General features: G+C 38.4%; 1 protein-coding gene across 2 annotated transcripts in view; it reads left to right on the forward strand.

Annotated features, from left to right (window-relative positions):
- The window catches only part of Rnf17 (ring finger protein 17), a 115389-nt gene that overhangs the window by 28464 nt on the left and 64964 nt on the right, over nt 1-21961 (forward strand). For both annotated transcript variants that reach the window (XM_046446941.1, XM_046446951.1), the window contains exons 7-10: nt 5003-5174; nt 7209-7285; nt 15619-15693; nt 20017-20318. In XM_046446941.1, the coding sequence (XP_046302897.1) occupies nt 5003-5174; nt 7209-7285; nt 15619-15693; nt 20017-20318 (626 nt within the window). The remainder of the gene's footprint in view (nt 1-5002; nt 5175-7208; nt 7286-15618; nt 15694-20016; nt 20319-21961) is intronic.

A 21961-nucleotide genomic window follows, 5' to 3' on the forward strand; every position in this document is an offset into this window, starting at 1 on the left:
TTGTTCCTAGTCTTACAAGAGAAGCTTTCAGTCTTTACTACTGAGTATGGCATTCATTGTAAGTTTTTCATATGTGGTCTTTATTATATTAAGGTAGTTTCTTTTTTCTAGCTTTTTGGGTAATTTTATCATGAAAAGGTGTTGAACATCAATTGATAACAACCAAGTAGGGTTTTCTGTTTATGTTTGTTAATGTGCATATCAATTCATGCATATATATATAGAACCATCCTTGCAGTCCAGGAATAAATCCCATTTGGTCATAGAATATAATCCTTTCATTGTGTTGCTGAATTTGGTCTGCTAGTTTCTTTTTTATATATTTATTTTTTAGTTATAGGTGGACACAGTATCTTTGTATTTATGGTGCTGAGGATCGAACCCAGTGCCTCACACATGCTAGGTAAGCGCTGTACCTCTGAGCCACAATCCCAGCCCTGCTAGTTTCTTTTTATGCTTTTTTTTTTTTTTTAAGATGGTGCACACCTGTAATCCCAGCAATTCAGGAGGCTGAAGCAGAAAGGGTTGCAAATTCAAGACCAGCCTTAGCAATTTAGGGAGACTCCAGTAATTTAGCAAATGCTGCCTCAAAAGGACTGGGATATGGCTCAGTGTTTTGTTGTTGTTGTTTTTGTACCGGGGATTAAACTCAAGGGCACTAAACCACTGAGCCATATCCCCAGCCCCATTTTGTATTTTATTTAGAGACAGGGTCTCACTGAGTTGCTCAGTGTCTCACCATTGCTGAGGCTGGCTTTGAACTCACGATCCTCCTGCCTCAGACTTCTGAGCCTCTGGGATTATAGGCATGTGCCACTTCGCCTGGCTCCTATGGAATTTTAACAGGTGGGTCCTATGAGGAAGTTCTTAAGTCATTGAAGATAAAGGGGATGTGGAAGTCTGGCACACACCTGTGATCCCAGCTACTCAGGAGGCTGAGGCAGGAAGACTTCGAGGTCAAGGCCAGCCTCAGCAATTTAGTGAGACTATGTCTCAAAATAAAAAGGGCTCAGGGTATAACTCAGCAGTAGAGTATCCTTGAGTTGAATCCCCAGTACTGCCAAAAAAAAAAAAAAGCAAAACCAAAAAAATCAGAGGATTACAGAACCCCAAACCTATTTTCTACCCATCCTCTGCCCGTCCCATTCAAGGTATGACTATTCACTCCCACTATGATGTGCAGCCCTCACCAAAGACCCAAATACAGTAGAGCCTCCCAATCTTGGGCTTGAACCTCCATAATTGTTGACCAAAATAAACCCTCTTTATTTCATAAGTAGCCTTTGTCAGGTATTTCATTATAGCATGAAGCTAATATAATGATGATGCCATCTGGCACAAGGCTTTTATTTCTGGGGAAATTTTTGATTACTGATTCTCTCTTTATTATCAGTCTGTTCATATTTTGTAATTCTTTATGAGTGAGTCTTGATAGGTTATGTTTCTAGGAATTTGTCAACTTCATTAGTAATAGTCTCATAATCCTTTTTATTTCTGTAAAATTGGTAGTAAGTGCTCATTTTCTTTCTGATTTTAGTAATTTGATACTTCTCTTTTTTTAGTATATCTAGATTTGTCACTTTTAATTTTTAGAATCATATTTTTAGTTCATTTTCTCTGTTATTTGCTCTTTTATTTTTCTCTTTCCTTTTTTTTTTTTTTTTTGTTTGTTTTATTTTTGTTTTGTGTGGGCCTAGGGATTAAAATGAGGGCTTCACACTTAAGCACTCTACCAGTTGGCTACATCTCCAGCCTTTAAAAAAATATTTATTTTGAAACAGGACCTCACTAAATTGTCCACACTACCCTCAAACTTGTAATCCTCCTGTGTCAGCCTCCTGATTAGCTGGGATTGCAGGTGTGTTCCACCATGACTGACAGTTCTCCATTTTTTCTCTCTGTAATCTTTATTTCCCTCCTCCTACCATCTTTGAGTTTAGTTTGTTCTTTTTGTAGTTCTTTATGGAGTATAAAGTTTAGATTGTGCTTTTCAAAGTTTTCTTTTTTTTTTTTTTTTTTGCAAGGTACTGGGAGTTGAACAGAGTGGTACTCTATCACTGAGTTACATCCCAACTCTTTTTATTTTCTTTTTGAGAATGGATCTCACTAAATTGCCAACCCTCAAATTTGTGGGTCCTCAGCCTCTTCAGTAGCTGGGATTACAGGCATGTGCCATCAGGACCAATTTGAAAGCTCTTTTTAATTTAATTTTTAATTATTTTATTTTTTGTGATTCTGGGGATTGAATCCAGGGCCATGCACATGCTAGGTAAGGCAATGTACTTTGAACTATATCCTTAGACTTTGAAAATATAATTGTTTATAGCTATAAATGTCCATCTCAAAACTATGAATATTTTGTGTTTTTACTTCATTTGTTTCAGCATTATTTCCTAATTTCCCTTGGAATTTCTTCTTTTACCCATTGAGGTTTAGAAGCATATTCTGTAATATTTACATATCTGTGGTGATCTTCCTGTTTGATTGTTTCTAGTTTCATTAGTAATAATCAGAAAAGATTTTTTGTATGATTTTAATCTTTTAAGTATAGTAAGACTTGTGATATAGCCTAACAGAATCTATCTTGGAAAATGTTACATGTACACTTGAAAATGTGTTTCTCATCCAGGTGCAATGGCACATCCTTATAATCCCAGTAACTCAGTAGGTTGAAGCAAGAGGAGACCAGCCTCTGCAACTTAGGCTCTGTCTCAAAATTAAAAATGAACAAGGGCTAGGGAATATAGCTCAATTGGTAGAGTGCATGCCTCACATACACAAGGCCCTGGGTTTAATCCCCAGCACCACAATAAATAAATAAATAAATAAATAATGAACAGGACTGGGGATGTAGCTTAGTGGTAGAGTTTGATAGGAAGGAAGGAAGGAGTTTCTCCTATTGCTGGGTGAAGTGTTCTGAATATCTGTTAGGTCCAATTGGTTTACATCTTTGCTGAAATGATCTATTTCTTTACTGATTCTGTTTGGATTTTTTTATGCATTATTGAAGTTGGAGTATTGAAGTCTCCAATTATTATTTTATTATTTGTCTATAATCTGCCAGTTTATGAAAAGAAAAGAATAAGTGTATAATTCTGTAATCTATCTTTATATATTTAGGGTTCTGATGTTTGGGGTGTGTATGTTTATAATTCTAATATTAAAGTATGTTTTGTCTGATGTTAGTATACATACCCCAGCTCTTTTGGTTACTCTCTGAATGAGATATCTTTTTCTCTCTTCACTTTCAACTATGTGTGTCTTTAGATCTAAAATGAGTTTCTAGCTGTGTGGGGGAACACACCTGTAATCCCAGCAATTTGGGAGGCTGAGGCAGGAGGATTGCAAATTTGAAGCCAGCCTGGGCAGTTGTGAGACCTTGTCTAAAAAAGAACCAAGGATATGTAGCTCAGTGGTCAAGTGCCTCCAGGTTCAATCCCCAGTACCAAAAAACTAACTAGTTATTTGCAACAGTATACACTTGTGTCATGTTTTTTTTTTTTTTTAAGAGAGAGAGAGAGAGAGAATTTTTTAATATTCATTTTTTAGTTTTTGGCGGACACAACATCTTTGATTGTTTGTATGTGGTGCTGAGGATCGAACCCAGGCCGCACGCATGCCAGGCGAGCACGCTACCGCTTGAGCCATATCCCCTCCAAGTAACATCAAACAGGCTAGACCTTTACAAAAAAGTCTGCTGTCCTCCCTCCAGTCTGCTTCTATATTGAGATGATGATCAAAGGAAAGTAAAAATGCCACAGAATTTCCTACCATTTTGAATGTGACTTTTTCTTAATTAGGCATTCTCTTGGTTGCTGTAGACCTTTGACTGTTTTCTAGAGTTCCTGTTAGATTATTTTAGCCAGTTTTTGGTTTTGGGGTTGTTTTTGTTGTTGTTTTATATTTGTTTTAGTTGTCAGTGGAACTTGACTTTACTTATTTATATGTGGTGCTGAGAATCAAATCCAGTGCCTCACACGCCAGGCACAACTCCAGCCCTTTTTGTTGTTTTTATTTTCCATGTTTCCTTGGGGTAATCAGGGCTTCCTAGTATACCATTTTGCTGATGTCATTCCATGTGCATGAGTTTTTAGAAACATACTGTAATTTAGCTAAATGACCATTTTTCCTCTAAGAAAATTACTTACAAAGATTAGATATACAATTACCAAAAGGTTTTTGAAATATCTCTTTACCTTCTAAGCCTTTATTAGATAGATTCTGTTTGGTGCTGGCCAACTGTTTTGTTAGGGGCCAGATTTGATTTGGGGGAAAATAATGAGAAGTTATTTTATGTTTAATGAATGAAATGATTGATAGGTTAAGCACTACAATTTTCAATGATCTTTTTAGCCACAATAAGATAATTATACCATAAGTACAGACATGGGTTTGAGTAATAGTTATAAGTAATGAAGAATTAACTACATAATCTTCCTGATTATTTTTGGACATTATAGTTGATTGATAACTAAATTCTACTTTGGTGATGTCTGTTTTAAAGCTGTATTTTATATTCATGTAATTTGTATCTTTTGTTGGAAATTTTTAAATGTGCTGGAATATCCTTGTGAAAATTGAGTATAGATAATCTTTGTAAGGGCCCAACAGACTACAGGATAGATTCAGTGAGGATTTCTCTTAGTGTTAGGTAGAGGGTCCTAGAGTTTCTTTTACTTCTAATTCTGTGACAGATCCATTTGTGACATAATAATTATATTCTTTTAAAAACCCTCCTTTTTTTCTCTACATGTCCATATTGTTCAACTAGAATACATTTCAGTTGATTTAAGTCCCTTATTTGACCATGCTATTATGTTGGTTTATCAATAAAATTACCCTTTTAGGCACTGTTCAGTTATTATATGCCTCATTTAACCATGTTATTTTATTTAAATTCATCACCTAGTGAAATTACCCTTTCAAATGCTGTTCATCTTTATAAAATTCACTTTTAATTTTTATGAAATATTGTGAAATAACTCTGGTGTCTTAAATGAAGGAAAAAGAACTGGTGTGAAGAACTTGTAAGAAGTACAGATGATTATTTATCAAATTTAATAACGGCTAAAAGCTACATTGAAGAGAAAAAAAATGATTTGGATGCAGCTATGAAGATAGCAAAAGAGTTAAAATCAGCACCTTCTCTGAGGACATACTGTGACCTGAATCAGGTAATTTTAATAATTTAGAATCTGAATTAGTTCTGTGCAACTTACTTTACATGCTTTGGAATATGGTGTTTAAGATTTAAATTTGTTTTTCAGATTATCCTAGCCTATACAGATGCTCCTCAGTTTATGATGGGATTATTTACAATGGGGTTACATCCTAATAAACTCATCCTAAGTTGAGAATATCATAAGTCAAAAATGTTTTTAAATTAACCTGACTGAACAGTGCAGCTAAGCAACACAGTACACTATAGAATGTTGATTGTTTATTCTCATCACTGCGGGACTTTCTGTCACTGCCCCACGTTGTGAGAGAGAATCTGATCACATATTGTTAGCCTAGGGTAAAGATCCAAATTTAAAAAATCAAAGTATGGTTTTTATTGAATGCATATTGTCTTTCACACTAAAGTTGAAAATTCACAAGTCAAACTGTCCAAAGTCAAGGATTTAGAATTCTTAGGTATTTGAACTGTTAAGATAAACAATTAACCTTTTTTTTTTTTAGCATTTTATTATTATTTTTTAATCACTTAGGAAAATAGGACAATAAGGTCTTCATAGCAAATGATCTGAGAGCAAGTTACCATAACATTGAGATGCAAGTCAAGGTTTGTGTTAACTTTCTGTCACTATGATAATAACTGAGTTAATCAAACTTATAAAGAAAAAAGTTGTATTTTGGCTGAGAGTTCTGAAGATTTAAGTCCATGATTGGTTGGTATCACTGCTTTTGGACCTATGGTGACAGATCACCATAGGCAAATCAAAACCTTACTCATTGCATGGCCAGGAAGGAAAAGAGAGAAAGTGGTTAAGCTGTTTCCTTTGACTGCACACCCCCATTGACCTAAAATCTCCCTTTAGGTTTTTCCTTCTTACTGGTGCTACATTGGGGATCAATCCTTTATCACATGGACCTTTGGGAGACACTTAAGGTCAAAACTATAGCGAGATTTCTAGGACACCTGAATAAAAAATAAGAATAAATAGGAGAAGTAAAATAAATGAAACTCTATTTTCTTCTCATAAACATTTTAGGGATGGATGTACTCTTAAATTTTTTTAGTTGTAGATGGACACAATACTTTTATTTTATTTATTTGTTTTTATGTGGTGCTGAGGATCAAACCCAGTGCCTCATGCGTGTTAAGCAAGCGCTCTACCACTAAGCTACACCCCCAGCCCAGATTGTAGTCTTATCTTAAAATTTATCTTAAAATCATATTAATTTTTTTCCCTTAATTCTCCCAGAATGTGTAAGTCAGGAGACAAGTTGCATCAGCTATCTTCTGTCATCTAATCTTGTGCCTAGGGGGCAGAATTGGGCAAAAATAGAAACATCTTCTTTTAAGATATTTTGACAGAAAAAGATTCACCGTATATACTCTTTGCTGATTTCTGCATCATTCTCTAAGGGTATAGATCCTGCTCTATCAATCTTTGAGTCATCAGGTCTCATTTCCCATATATAATCAAATATTTTGACTCACTTGAGGTATAGAATAGAAGCCATTGGTTTACCTGCCTCCAAAGTCTTAACTTTAAAAGAAAGTTGAAGAGTTTGCCACCATCTAATTTGGCCTGGCCTTCCTCCAGCTATAATTCTGAAAACAACAATAGTAATTTCCTGTGTGTTACACATGAGGCACTAGGTGGTGAAAAAAGTGATAAAATTTGGTCTTTCCTCTTAGTTTAGTTAGGAAGATGAAGGAAAGAAGAGAGAGAGAATGTTTGAAAATAACAACACAAATACAAAACGAATCTGAGCAGAAATTGTATAGCTGTATCCCATTTATTAGCCAGCACCTGGTATTGTTATCTTTTTAATAAATACTTTCAGAAAAATTTAAATTTCTTTAGGGTAAAAGTGAAAAACATTTTCTTGCATTCTTTCCTTCAAGTACCCAAAATCAAGCCTTGAATACATTAAAGAAATAACTAAGTTTTCCTTCTAAAATCTTACTCTTTAAGCAGTATTTGTGACAAAAGAAAGTTCACACATGAATAACAACACTTCTTTTTTGATTGTAGATTATCCGGACTTTGAAGTTAACATCTGAGAGTGAATTGTCACAAGTTAGTTCTTTAAAACCAAGGAACCCTCCCAGGTGAATAAGTCATGTTTCAGGAGACTATAATAAGTGTAAAAATGCATTAGAGACTGAATTTACCAAAATAGCAAGCAATTATAATTTGAAATTTTGGGTCAGAATATGATTCCCATGTTAGCAACCAAATTAAAGTAATTATAACTTTAAATATTAAAACATTATTTAAATGTTTTTTTTTTCCTTTTTTGTGGTACTGGGGATTGAACCCCCTGAGGTATTCTAGTTAAGCACTCTACCACTGAGCTACATCCCTAGCCCATTTATATTTTATCTTGAGATAGTGCCTCCATAAATTGCAGGCTGGCTTCTAACTTGTGATCCTCCTGCCTCAGCCTTCTGAGTAGCTGAGATTACAGGCATGTGCCACTACACTTGGTGTTTTAGTCAGCTTTTTTGTTGCTGTGACTAAAAGATCTAACTAGAACAATTTTTTTTTTAATTTTTTATTGTGGGTTGTTCAAAACATTACAAATTTCTTGACATATCATATTCCACACTTTGATTCAAGTGGGTTATGAACTCCCACCTTCACCCCATACACAGATTGCAGAATCACATCAGTTACACATCCATTGATTTACAAATTGCCATACTAGTGTCTGTTGTGCTCCGCTGCCTTTCCCATCCTCCACCCTCCCCCCTCCCCACCTCTCCCCTCCCCTCCCCTCCTCTCTCTCTACCTCCTCCACTGTATAACCCTGAGGGTCTCCTTCCATTACCATGCAATTTCCCTTCTCTCTCCCTTTCCCTCCCACCTCTCATCCCTGTTAAATGTTAATCATCTTCTCCTGCTCTTCGTCCCTACTCTGTTCTTAGTTACTCTCCTTATATCAAAGAAGACATTTGGCATTTGTTTTTTAGGGATTGGCTAGCTTCACTTAGCATAATCTGCTCTAATGCCATCCATTTCCCTGTAAATTCTATGATTTTGTCATTTTTTAATGCAGAGTAATACTCCATTGTGTATAAATGCCACATTTTTTTTATCCATTCGTCTATTGAAGGGCATCTAGGTTGGTTCCACAGTCTTGCTATTGTGAACTGTGCTGCTATGAACATCGATGTAGCAGTGTCCCTGTAGCATGCTCTTTTTAGGTCTTTAGGGAATAGACCAAGAAGGGGAATAGCTGGGTCAAATGGTGGCTCCATTCCCAGCTTTCCAAGAAATCTCCATACTGCTTTCCAAATTGGCTGCACCAATCTGCAGTCCCACCAGCAATGTAAAAGTGTACCCTTTTCCCCACATCCTCGCCAGCACTTGTTGTTGTTTGACTTCCTAATGGCTGCCAATCTTACTGGAGTGGGATGGTATCTTAGAGTGGTTTTGATTTGCATTTCTCTGACAGCTAGAGATGTTGAGCATTTTTTCATGTACTTGTTGATTGACTGTATGTCCTCCTCTGAGAAGTGTCTGTTCAGGTCCTTGGCCCATTTGTTGATTGGGTTGTTTGTTCTCTTATTGTCTAATTTTTTGAGTTCTTTGTATACTCTGGATATTAGGGCTCTATCTGAAGTGTGAGGAGTAAAGATTTGTTCCCAGGGTGTAGGCTCCCTATTTACCTCTCTTATTGTTTCTTTTGCTGAGAAAAAACTTTTTAGTTTGAGTAAGTCCCATTTGTTGATTCTAGTTATTAACTTTTGTGCTATGGGTGTCCTATTGAGGAATTTGGAGCCCGACCCCACCAACTGTAGATCGTAGCCAACTTTTTCTTCTATCAGACGGCGTGTCTCTGATTTGATATCAAGCTCCTTGATCCATTTTGAATTCACTTTTGTGCATGGCGAGAGAAAGGGATTCAGTTTCATTTTGTTGCATATGGATTTCCAGTTTTCCCAGCACCATTTGTTGAAGATGCTATCCTTCCTCCATTGCATGCTTTTAGCCCCTTTATCAAATATAAGATAGTTGTAGTTTTGTGGATTGGTTTCTGTGTCCTCTATTCTGTACCATTGGTCCACCCGCCTGTTTTGGTACCAGTACCATGCTGTTTTTGTTACTATTGCTCTGTAGTATAGTTTGAAGTCTGGTATCGCTATACCGCCTGATTCACACTTCTTGCTTAGCATTGTTTTTGCTATTCTGGGTCTTTTATTTTTCCATATGAATTTCATGATTGCTTTCTCTATTTCTACAAGAAATGCCGTTGGGATTTTGATTGGCATTGCATTAAACCTATAGAGAACTTTTGGTAATATCGCCATTTTGATGATGTTAGTTCTGCCTATCCATGAACAGGGTACATTTTTCCATCTTCTAAGATCTTCTTCTATTTCTCTCTTTAGGGTTCTGTAGTTTTCATTGTATAAGTCTTTCACCTCTTTTGTTAGGTTGATTCCCAAGTATTTTATTTTTTTTGAAGATATTTTGAATGGAGTTGTTGTCCTCATTTCCGTTTCAGAGGATTTGTCGCTGATATACAGGAATGCCTTTGATTTATGCGTGTTGATTTTATATCCTGCCACTTTGCTGAATTCATTTATTAGCTCTAATAGTTTCTTTGTAGAGCCTTTTGGGTCTGCTAGGTATAGAATCATATCATCTGCAAATAGTGATAATTTAAGTTCTTCTTTTCCTATTTTTATGCCTTTAATTTCTTTCATCTGTCTAATTGCTCTGGCCAGTGTTTCGAGAACTATGTTGAAGAGAAGTGGAGAGAGAGGGCATCCCTGTCTTGTTCCAGATTTTAGAGGGAATGCCTTCAGTTTTTCTCCATTCAGAATGATGCTAGCCTGAGGCTTAGCATAGATTGCTTTTACAATATTGAGGTATGTTCCTGTTATCCCTAGTTTTTCTAGAGTTTTGAACATAAAGGGATGCTGTACTTTGTCGAATGCTTTTTCCGCATCTATCGAGATGATCATATGGTTCTTATTTTTAAGTCTATTGATGTGGTGAATAACATTTATTGATTTCCGTATATTGAACCAGCCTTGCATCCCAGGGATGAATCCTACTTGATCATGGTGTACAATTTTTTTGATATGTTTTTGTATCCGATTCGCCAGAATTTTATTGAGGATTTTTGCATCTAGGTTCATTAGAGATATTGGTCTGTAGTTTTCTTTCTTTGAAGTGTCTTTGTCTGGTTTAGGTATCAGGGTGATGTTGGCCTCATAGAATGAATTTGGAAGTTCTCCCTCCTTTTCTATTTCCTGAAGTAGCTTGAAAAGTATTGGTATTAGTTCTTCTTTAAAGGTTTTGTAAAATTCTGCTGTATACCCATCCGGACCTGGGCTTTTCTTAGTTGGTAGTCTTTTTATGGTTTCTTCTATTTCCTCCATTGATATTGGTCTGTTTAGGTTTTCTATATCCTCCTGACTCAATCTGGGCAGATCATATGACTTAAGAAATTTATCTATGCCTTCACTATCTTCTAATTTATTGGAGTATAAGGATTCAAAATAGTTTTTGATTATCTTCTGTATTTCTGAAGTGTCTGTTGTGATATTGCCTTTTTCATCCCGTATGCTAGTAATTTGAGTTCTCTCTCTTCTTCTCTTCGCTAGCATCACTAAGGGTCTGTCGATTTTGTTTATTTTTTCAAAGAACCAACTTTTAGTTTTGTCAATTTTTTCAATTGTTTCTTTTGTTTCTATTTCATTAATTTCATCTCTGATTTTAATTATTTCTTGCCTTCTACTTCTTTTGCTGTTGCTTTGCTCTTCTTTTTCAAGGATTTTGAGATGAAGTATGAGATCATTTATTTGTTGGTTTTTTCTTTTTTTAAGGAATGAACTCCAAGCAGTGAATTTTCCTCTTAGAACTGCTTTCAATGTGTCCCATAGATTCCGATATGTTGTGTCTGTGTTTTCATTTATCTCTAAGAATTTTTTAATTTCCTCCTTGATGTCTTCTATAACCCATTGATCATTCAGTAACCTATTGTTCATTCTCCAAGTGATGTATGCTTTCTCCTTCCTTCTTTTATCGTTGATTTTCAGTTTCATTCCATTATGATCAGATAAGATGCATGGTATTATCTCTACTCCTTTATATTGTCTAAGAGTTGCCCTGTGACATAATATATGATCTATTTTTGAGAAGGATCCATGTGCTGCTGAGAAAAAAGTGTAACTGCCTGATGTTGGGTGGTATACTCTATCTATGTCAATTAGGTCTAGGTTATTAATAGTGTTATTGAGTTCTATAGTTTCCTTATTCAACTTTTGTTTGGAAGATCTGTCCAGTGGCGAGAGAGGTGTGTTGAAGTCTCCCATGATTATGGTGTGGTGGTCTATTAGACTCTTGAACTTGAGAAGAGTTTGTTTGATGAACATAGCTGCACCATTGTTTGGGGCATAAATATTTATGATTGTTATGTCTTGTTGGTGTATGGTTCCCTTAAGCAGTATGTAGTGTCCCTCTTTATCTCTTTTGATTAACTTTGGCTTGAAATCTATTTTATTTGATATGAGTATGGACACGCCTGCTTGTTTCCGAAGTCCATATGAGTGATATGATTTTTCCCAACCTTTCACCTTCAGCCTATGTATGTCTTTTCCTATCAAATGCGTCTCCTGTAGGCAGCATATTGTTGGGTCTTGTTTTGTGATCCATTCTACTAGCCTGTGTCTCTTGATTGGTGAGTTTAAGCCATTAACATTTAGGGTTATTATTGAGATATGGGTTGTTCTTCCAGCCATATTTGTTTATTCCTGTTACTAAACATGGTTTGTTTTCCTCTTTGATTATTTCCCCCCCCCCTTTACTGTCCTACCTCCCACTGTTGGTTTTCATTGTTATTTTTCATTTCCTCTTCCTGTAATGCTTTGCCGAGGATGTTTTGAAGAGATGGTTTTCTAGCTGCGAATTCTTTAAACTTTTGTTTATCGTGGAAGGTTTTAATTTCATCTTCCATCCTGAAGCTTAATTTCGCTGGATACACAATTCTTGGTTGGAACCCATTTTCTTTCAGTGTTTGAAATATGTTATTCCAGGATCTTCTAGCTTTCAGAGTCTGTGTTGAAAGATCAGCTGTTATCCTGATTGGCTTACCCCTAAATGTAATCTGCTTCCTTTCTCTTGTAGCTTTTAAAATTCTCTCCTTATTCGGTATGTTGGGCATCTTCATTATAATGTGTCTAGGTGTGGATCTCTTATGATTTTGCACATTCGGTGTCCTGTAGGCTTCTAGGATTTGGGATTCTGTCTCATTCTTCAAGTCTGGGAAGTTTTCTTGTATTATTTCATTGAATAGACTGCTCATTCCTTTGGTTTGGAGCTCTGTACCTTCCTGTATCCCAATGACTCTTAAGTTTGGTCTCTTAATGTTATCCCATATTTCTTGGATGTTCTGCTCATGGTTTCTTAACAGTCTTGCTGAGCTGTCTATGTTCTTTTCCAGTTGAAATACTTTGTCTTCATTGTCTGATGTTCTATCTTCTAAGTGTTCTACTCTGCTGGTAGTATTCTCCATTGAGTTTTTAAGTTGGTTTATTGCTTCCTGCATTTCTAGGATTTCTGATTGCTTGTTTTTTATAACCTCTATCTCCCTGTATAGTTGATCCTTTGCTTCCTGAATTTGTTTGCGTAATTCGTTGTCGAAGTGATCTTTCATTGTCTGATTTTGCTGTTTAATGTCTTCCTTGATACTCCAGATCATCTGAAGCATGTATATCCTAAATTCTTTATCTGACATTCCATCTGCTGCAGCTGTTACCTCTTCTAAAGTTGCGTTGACCTGCATTTCTTGTGGTCCTTTCTTTCCTTGTCTTTTCATACTGCTTGCGTATCTTTCCTGCAGGTGCGGGCGGCTCTGCTCTCTCCTTATTCCAATTGGGGTGTCGTGGCTACCACGCCGGCAGGTCACTGGGCCTGTTCTGGGAGCTGGCGGCGGCTCTGTTCTGCCCCTACTCCAATTGGGGTGACGAGTGTACCACGCCGGCAGGCCACCGGGCCTGATCCGCCGGTTGGTTGCAGGTTTGCCTACCCTGCAGGTGCGGGCGGCGGCTCTACTCTGCCCCTACTCCAAATGGGGTGACGTATCTGTCGTACCGGGAGGCCACTGGGCCTGTCCCGCTGGTCGGTCGCAGATCTGCCCACCTTTTGGGCACGGGTGGAGGCTCTGCTCTGCCCCTACTCCAATTGGGGTGTCGTGACTACCCCGCCTGCAGGACGCTGGGCCTGTTCCTGGCACGGGCGGCGACTCTGCTCTGTCACTACTCCAATTAGGGTGGTGTTTGTACCACGCCGGCAGGCTCCTGGGCCTGATCCACCGGTCTGTTGTAGGTCTGCCTACCTTGGAGGCGCGGGCGGCGGATCTGCCCTGCCCCTCCTACCACGCCTGCGGACCCCTGGGCCTGATCTGCAGGTTGATCACTGGTCTGCTCACCCTGCGGGCACGAGTGGCGGTTCCGCTCCGCCCCCACTCCAATTGGGGTCACGTGACCACCACACCGGCAGGGCCTGATCCGGGTGTGGGAGAAGGATCTGCTCTGCCCCTACTCCAGTTGGGGTGACGTGTGTACAACACTGGCAGGCCACTGGGCCTGACCCGCCAGGCTGTCACAGGTCTGTTTACCTTGCAAGCGCGAAGGGCGGCTCTGCCCTGCCCCTCCTACCACGCCCATGTACCACTGGGTCGCGGGTCTGCCCACCTGGCGGGTGTGGGTGGCGGCTCCGCTCCGCCCCCTCTCCAATTGGGGTCACGCGGTCACCACGCTGGCGAGCCGCTGGGCCTGCTCCGGGCGCTGGCGGCGGCCCGGCTCCTCCCCTCTGGCTCGAGGACAAATTGAGGAGACTCGGGTGACTGTGCCTCACCCCCCCTACCAGGAGACCAACTGCTTATGTCACCGCTGGTATTGATGAAGTTCTCTCCTCCGCCGCTTTCTGCTGACATCAGATCTCTGCCATGTTGGTATTCTATGCGAATGGCAGCATTTCGTTCCCCTTGCCGGGCAACCAAAACAACGGGTGAGTCCTGACCGGCCCTCAGCAGGACCCGGACCGAGACGCAGTTTCCGCAGGCTCCTAGCCCCAGTCCAGGGAAGTTCCGGGAGCCGGAACTCGGCCGCTCCGTGCTCAGTGTAAGCTCCTATAAGTGTAAGCTCCAAGAAGCAGTCCCCGCGGGCTCAGTTCCGGGAGCCGGAATTCGGCTGCTTAGTGCTTGGTGTATGCTCTGATAATAGCAGGGTCCAAGAAGCAGCTTCCGCAGGCTCCGCAGCCCTGGGCCAGGGCGGTTCCGGGACAGTTCCGGGAGCCGGAACTCGGCCGCCCCGCGCTCGGTGTTCGCTCCGATAAGATCAGATTCTAAGAAGCACCCAGGCGCTGAACCTTAGCAATCTGTCTGCAAGCCGCAGGCGAATTGCAGCCTGAAATTACCTGTTCTATGGCTGAATGAGCTGCGGTCAGTCGAAAATAGGGAAGGTGACGTCAGTTTACCAACATGGTGGCTGCTGGCCTCCTCTGTGGTCTGACCGGTGTGGAGAACCGAGATGGACCGCTGCCTTCCCCCGTCTCGAACCCAGAATTCAGCCCTGAGTACAGTGCTTGTGCGGCTGGCAGAAACTGCAGCGCTGTAACCCTGCGTCTCTATCCCAGCGCGCGCTGCAGACTCTAGCCGCGGGGCGATTTGCTGAATAAGCAGTGTTACCCTCCGTGCGACAAACCTCTCGCGTTTGAGTCCCCGTAACCGATCCTCGTGCGATGGAAATCCTTCCTCCAGGTTCCGGAGCACCCCACTATTGCTGGAAATTCCTAACAAGATATCCTTTAGCCGTCCTGACTTGTCATACTCCCACACAGTGAAGCAGCACACAGGGGCAATGCACTCCCCTCTCCGCCATCTTCCTCTCCCTCGGAAAAGATCTAACTAGAACAATTTTAAGGGGACAAAAGTTTATTTTAGGGCTCACAATTTCTGAGGTCTCAGTCCATAAGCATAAGCTCCATTCCTAGGGGTTTGGGGTTTGAGGTGAGGCAGGACATCATGGTGGAAGAGTATGGCAGAGGGAAAGAGCTCACATGATGATCAGAAAGCAGAGAGAGAGAGAGACTCCACTAGCCAGCTACAAAATATAGATCCTAAAAATACGTTCCACAATGCCTACCTCCTCCAGCAACATCCTTAATCTACCACTCAATTAATCCCATCAGGGAATTGATTCACTGATTGGGTTAAGGCTTTCCTAACCCAATCATTTCTCCTCTAAACTTTCTTACTTTGTCTCACACATGGGCTTTTGGGGAACACCTCACATCTAAACCATAACACTTGACTTGAGTGTTTTCTTTGAAATTAGTTATTTTAATGTCAGCAATGGACTTCTGTTTAGGAAACGTAACAAACTTGGAAGAGATCATTTATTTATATGCTAATGTTTTATTTTAGGTTGAATATGAATTGTAGTGAGATTATGTGCATGTTCAACAATATGGGAAAGTTTGACTTTGAGGACTCAACAAAGTAAGTATTTTTTAAGAATGGCAACATGTCATTACTGTCTAATAGTACCTGTGTTATCTAAGACGAAAATTGATGTTTAGAGTAGTATGATTTTAAAAAGCTGAAAAATAAAGAGCTAAGATAGTTTCTACAATTAACTTATATGTATAATATTTTTTAAAAGACCTAGATCTAGAAAAGATGAGTATTCAATGATATATGTGTTTAAGTTTTATTTGTAAGATTCATTATTAATGTCAATAAGCATTGAACATTGATTTTTGTGCTAGATGCTAACATCCCAAATATTGAGATAAATGTTGGATAAATTATAGTGCATAAAGCAGACATGTAAAAGATCAAATGTGTGATTTCTTTGACAGTGTATGCAAAAGCTAGTGGGGTTGCAAAGGAAGGGGTAATAGAGGACTTAGAAAGAGATTTTATTTTCCCTTATCTGTGGAAAAAAAAATGAACAGCAAGTAGAAAGGACAAAAGGAGGTAAACATAAAAGAAGAAATCCTACTTTGAGACAACTGCACACAATTTCATTCTGTATATCCCCAGATACATAGGAACTGAATTCTAAGGACTTTGTATGCTATATGATAGCATTTGAACTTTATTTTTTAGATCTCTGCATACCTAGTGTGATTGCCACTAACCATGTGAGCTACTTAAATTTAAGCATAAATTAATTAAAACTATAAACTCAGTTCCTTGGTTGTACAAGCCAGATTCTAAGTGTTTGCTGGCCACGTGTACTAATGGCTACCTGTCTTCACCTATTCATGCTGAAATTACAAAATACTTGAGAGTAGGTAATTTATAAAGAATAGAAATTTATTTTCTCATATTTATGGAGGCTAGGAAGTTCAAAGTCAAGGCACTGGTCGATTTAGACTCTAGTTCAGAGTCTTGGGGGGCTGGGATTATGGCTCAGCAGTAGAGTGCTTGCCTCACATGTGTGAGGCCCTGGGATTGATCCTCAGCACCGTATAAAAATAAATAAATAAATAAATAAATAAATAAAATTAAGATATTGTGTCCAACTACAACTAAAAAAAAAATAAATATTAAAAAAAAAAAAAAGAGCGTCTTGGTCTCTGCCTCCAAGATGGTACCTTGAATGTTGTGTCCTCACAAGGCAGAAAGGACAGGAGGCCAAAAAGTGAACAAATGCTGTGTCTGTGCATGGCAAGAAAGGAAAAAGGGGGCAGGGCAGGAGCTAAGCTGGTTCCCTCTAGTCCTTTAATAAGGCACAATTTCATTCAAGAGGGTGGAGATTTAATGATTTAATCACTTCCCCAACCATAATGAGGATTAAGTTTTAACACAAACTTTGGAGCTGACCTTCACACCATAGCACAACCATATTAAGCACTGCAGCACATTTCCACTATTACCAAAAGTACAGTTGGAAAGTTCAGCTTTAGACAGTAGAAAACCTTTAGAAGATTTTAAGTATGAAAGTAAAAATAATTAGATTATATTTGTGAAAAATAACTGTGGTAGCCATTTAGGGGATTATTTGGGAGAATATGAAGTGCAGAGAAAGATCGGTTATGCAGTTGCATCAGTAGATTCAGCAGGTAATGAGGACCTACACTCAAGTAGTAGCACCGGATCAGGATTGAGAATAGATTATGAAAATGCTAAATAGAGATTATTTGTAAAACATTAATGTTTGAATGTGAGGAACAAGGGAAAAGGAAGCCTCACCAATAGTTCATAGGTTTGGCCCTGGTGACTAAATTGATGGATTGTGATTTTATTCACCAAGATTAAGAATACAGGAACAAAAGTAAGTAGGAAGGGGATAAACAGTAGATAAATGTTAAGTTTCTATTCACCAAACTTCTAAGGAGAAAAGTTTAGAAGGCATTTGGGTACATGTGCTGAAATCTAAGAAAAGATGTTGGTTTGATTCTGGGTTTAGTAACAGTCAAACTATTAGAAACTCCCTAAAAGAAAATAAATTTAATCATTTGTAGGTGGTTTGTCTTCAAGGAAGATGTTCCCCTAAAAAGCATCATAATAGCCAGGCGTGGTGGTGCACCCCTATAATCCTAGAGGCTCAGGAGGCTAAAGCAGGAGGATCACAAGTTGAAAGCCAGCTTCAGCAAGGGCGAGGTGCTAAGCAACTTGTTAGATCCTGCCTCTAAATAAAATACAAAATAGGGCTGGGGATGTGGCTCAGTGGTAGAGTGCCCCTGAGTTCAATCCCCTCACCCCGCCCAAAAAAGTATTACATTCACTACTGAGGGAACATAAATATCTGGTCCACAGTCCTGGAGGCTGGGAAAACAAGCATATCTAACACTAAATCTGATGAATTTAAATTAGTGAAGTTCACAAAACTGACATATAGTCAGACTGCCAGTTTGTTAACTTAATGAGCAAATGTAATTACCAATACAAACTAGAATATTTATGTTGACATTTTTTTACAACACCAAGACAGAAGTGAGAAACCAAATTATCAGAAGTTTTATTGTTTTCCTTTGAAATAAAAGGAAAAAAAGATTAATGAAGTAGTTCAACAGCATTAGGTTGAGATAGCCTACCATAGTCCTCTACATCAGAGGGTGGGTTCTCTATACCTTGCAAGAGGAACTGGAACATCAGTCCTTTGACCAATAGCATCTTCCCCCAAACAGTGCTTGGGTGACCCTGAAACAGACGCCTTTGAAATTAAAAACAACTTCCTGATAACTTTTTCTGCATCCCCTACTTCTTTCTGATGAAAACAGACATCAAGAAAGCTGAGCTGACATATTTGCTGGTTAGTTAAATATTGTGTGTGTGTGTGTGTGTGTGTGTGTATTCCTGCCTTTTGCCCCACTCTGCCTTCTCTTATAAAATATTTCCATGCCCCTGAGCCCACCAACTCTGCCCTGCAAAATGTAGAATTGAGACAGAAAGGTCTCCTTTATCTCCCTCAAGACTGGCTTTGAGCAAACGTAGCTCCTGGCCAGCCTGTCTTCCAAGATTTTAGTGGAATGAGGAGCTACAAAGCTGTTCCCTGCCCCTTATTTGCCTCTTTTTCTGCTCCCATGGATAATCAACAACTTTAACATTCAATAGTTCCTTAGATATTTATGTACCTTGAATGTGGTTACTTCAAATTTTTTTTACAACTTAAAAACTAGTTGGTGGGGCCGGGTTGTAGCTCAGTAATAGAGCACTTGCCTTGCACGTGTGAGGTACTGGGTTCTATCCTCAGCACCACATAAAAATAAATAAAGGTATTTTAAAAAACTAGGTGATCTTGTATTGATTTTATACCACTGTAAGTTATCTCTCCTAATTATTGGTGGTAACTCAGCAATGGGTTTGCCCAGTGAGAGCAGGTATTGAAATAAGTTGGGAAATATATTAAAAATTTAAAGCAGTACAAAAAACTAAAGTCAGGTGACATAGGCACAGGTTGAAAGAGAATAAAACAAAGTAGTCTTGTACAAGCTATGGTTAGTGTTAAAAAATCTCAATAAGGTCTGAAAAGGGGTGTTGTTTACATATAGGTGTTCTCAAAAGGTGTACCTTTATTCATTGTATAGTAATTATACTTTTCATGTTAAATTCATGCCCTTTTTTGGAAGAGAAAGATAAGTGTGTCATAGCTAAATCAGAGTGGATTTTTTGATCCTTATGTTCTATGAAGAAGTTAGAACCATTATGGATTAACTAAATACAAGTTTTATGAGACTCAGTCTCATCTCATTTTAAAATTTTCATAGTAATAGATTTGATAGCCTTAAATCATCTGAATATGTGGAGAATATAGAAAAATACTGAATAGTATGGATAATCAGCTGTGGGTTAGTGGCTAGAAATAATCATACCCATAGGATTCAGATTAATAGTAATTATTAGCCTTGGAGGAAATTTCTGGTAATTTGCTCAGGTTTGTATCCTGCATGCTTTCTTACACTTTGTTTTTAAGCCAATTAATGAAAAAGAAGAAATCATCTTAACATAATTTACATCAAACATTTGAGCTAAATCAAAACAACTTCTTTTAAAAATGTGTAAAAAAAACCACTGTTCTTGAGGAATCAGATTATTATGACATAACTATATGAATTTTTTTAGCTTCTCAATAATTATATATATATATCTCGACCTTTTAAAACTCTGGAGTTTGGTTGAGGCTTGGAACAGGCAAAGGTTTCTTTTTGGGTGATGAAGTGTTCTAACATTAGTTTGTGGCAGTGGTTGTGTAACTCAGTAAATTTACTAAAAATCACTAAATTTTTTTGTGTCTCAGAATCAGTTGTCATATGGAAAGGAAATGGCTTGAAGGTGAATATTAAAGTAGCCGTCCTCTGTATTTTTGTACAGATATTATCCCCAAGAAAATGAAGTTGGACAGAGTGTTCAAAAGAAATATAATAGTAAAAAGGAACTTTCTTATGTTACATACTCATCACTAGAAAACAAAAAGATTGATGTGTCTGTCCTAACCAGTGAAGCGCCAGCACCTCCTTTACAACTGGAGACCAGTGGTGTCCATTCAGAAGAGATTGTCCAGCCACAGAAAGAGGTCATTGCAGTCACATCCTCTAAAACCATTGCTGTGCTCTCTCAAATGGGATCTAGTCCTGATGTGATAATTGAAGAAATTATTGAAGAAAACCCAGAACGTGAGTTGAGAATATAACAAACCTCCGGGGGGGGGGAAGGGATCTTTTCTCTAAAATTAGAAACAATTGAATATACTTAGCCGGAAAGGTATTTGTGTATATGGGGGTGGGGGGTAACTGGGGAATGGACCCAGTGCTTTTGCACATGCCCGGCAAGTGCTCTACCATTGAGTTGCACCTCCAGCCCTTTTTGTTTGATTTTGAGATGGGTTTTGGTAAGTTGCCCAGGATATCCTCAAACTTGTGAACCTCTTGCCTAAGCTGCTTCTGTAGCTAGATTGCAGGTGCATGCCACTACGCCCGGCCACCATAATCTTTTTCCTCATATGCTCATTAGAGTTAAACCTATTGATTCCACATTTTCCAAAGTTAGGGTAATTTTTATTTTTAATAAAATAATATAGCTAATCACTGGGATGCAAATTTAATGTTTGATCAGGTTAGGATATTTGACCTTTTCAGTGTTCCACATATAAACTTTATATGAATGATACAAATATAAATGAATAAGAGGGGTAAATTGGGGGCATAGTTTCATTACTTTGTCCTTGAATTAAGATCAGCTCCTCTCAAATCTTGGCATCTAATCTGTTTAGGATGAGCTATGATGAGTGTCATGCCATCTATTTTATATTTTATTCTATTATTTATTTATTAATTTATGTTAGGGATCAAACCCAGGGCCTCTCAAATGCTAGGCAACCAACCACCCTACTACTGAGCTAGATACGCAGCTTATGTCAACTATTTTAGAACTTAAATCTATCACAATTGTTTGATTAGATTTCAGTGTTGGTATTCGCCCATTAACATTGAAGAAAAATGCTACTCCATGGACTTCTATGTAAAACATTTTTTAAAACATTGGTTTTATTGGGTGACTCTCCAGAATGACATTTTCAATGCAAAAAATTTTTAAATAAATAAATAAATAAAACAAGGGGCTGGGGCTGTATCTCATTGGTAGAGCACTTGCCTCATATGTGTGAGGCACTGGGTTTGATCCTCAGAACCACATCTAAGTAAATAAATAAATAGTGTCCATATACAACTAAAAAAAAATTTTTTTTTTTAAAACCTCAATAGTACGGCCTGGGGTTGTGGCTCAGGGGTGGAGCACTTGCCTGGCATGTGTGAGGCCCTGGGTTCAATCCTCAGTACCACATACATATAAAATAAAGGTATTATGTCCACCTACAACTAGGAAAAAATAAATATCAAAAAAAACAGTGCACATATTCTTCTTTCTGCTGTATTATTATCACTGAATTATCAGTGAATTCTAAAAGTGTATCATGGTTTTATTTACTTATACAAGGGATTCAAGTATTTAGCCAATTTAATTACAGCTTTTTAAACACTAGCAGGTCACTGTTAGCAAAATTAGTATAATTATCTTTACCTATTTTGATAAAGCTTGCTTCACAGATGATCTTACGGAGACTCCTAGATATCCCAAAAAACCTCTTCAGAAAGAGTCAACTGTTTCTTTTGGATCAAAAACAGGTATTGTAACAAGTCTGAGCTTAATGGAGTAGTTTGCTCTATGTGTGGTAACTCTTATTTTACAGCTGTCACCCCAGATATATATATATATATCTTTTATCCTATCCTTAATATGTTGTATTGTTCTTGGTAAGCTA

This window comes from Marmota monax, unplaced genomic scaffold, assembly GCF_021218885.2.
Source record: "Marmota monax isolate L192 unplaced genomic scaffold, Marmota_monax_Labrador192_F-V1.1 WCK01_AAM20220418_F8-fsc00043, whole genome shotgun sequence".
Classification (NCBI taxonomy): domain Eukaryota; kingdom Metazoa; phylum Chordata; class Mammalia; order Rodentia; family Sciuridae; genus Marmota; species Marmota monax.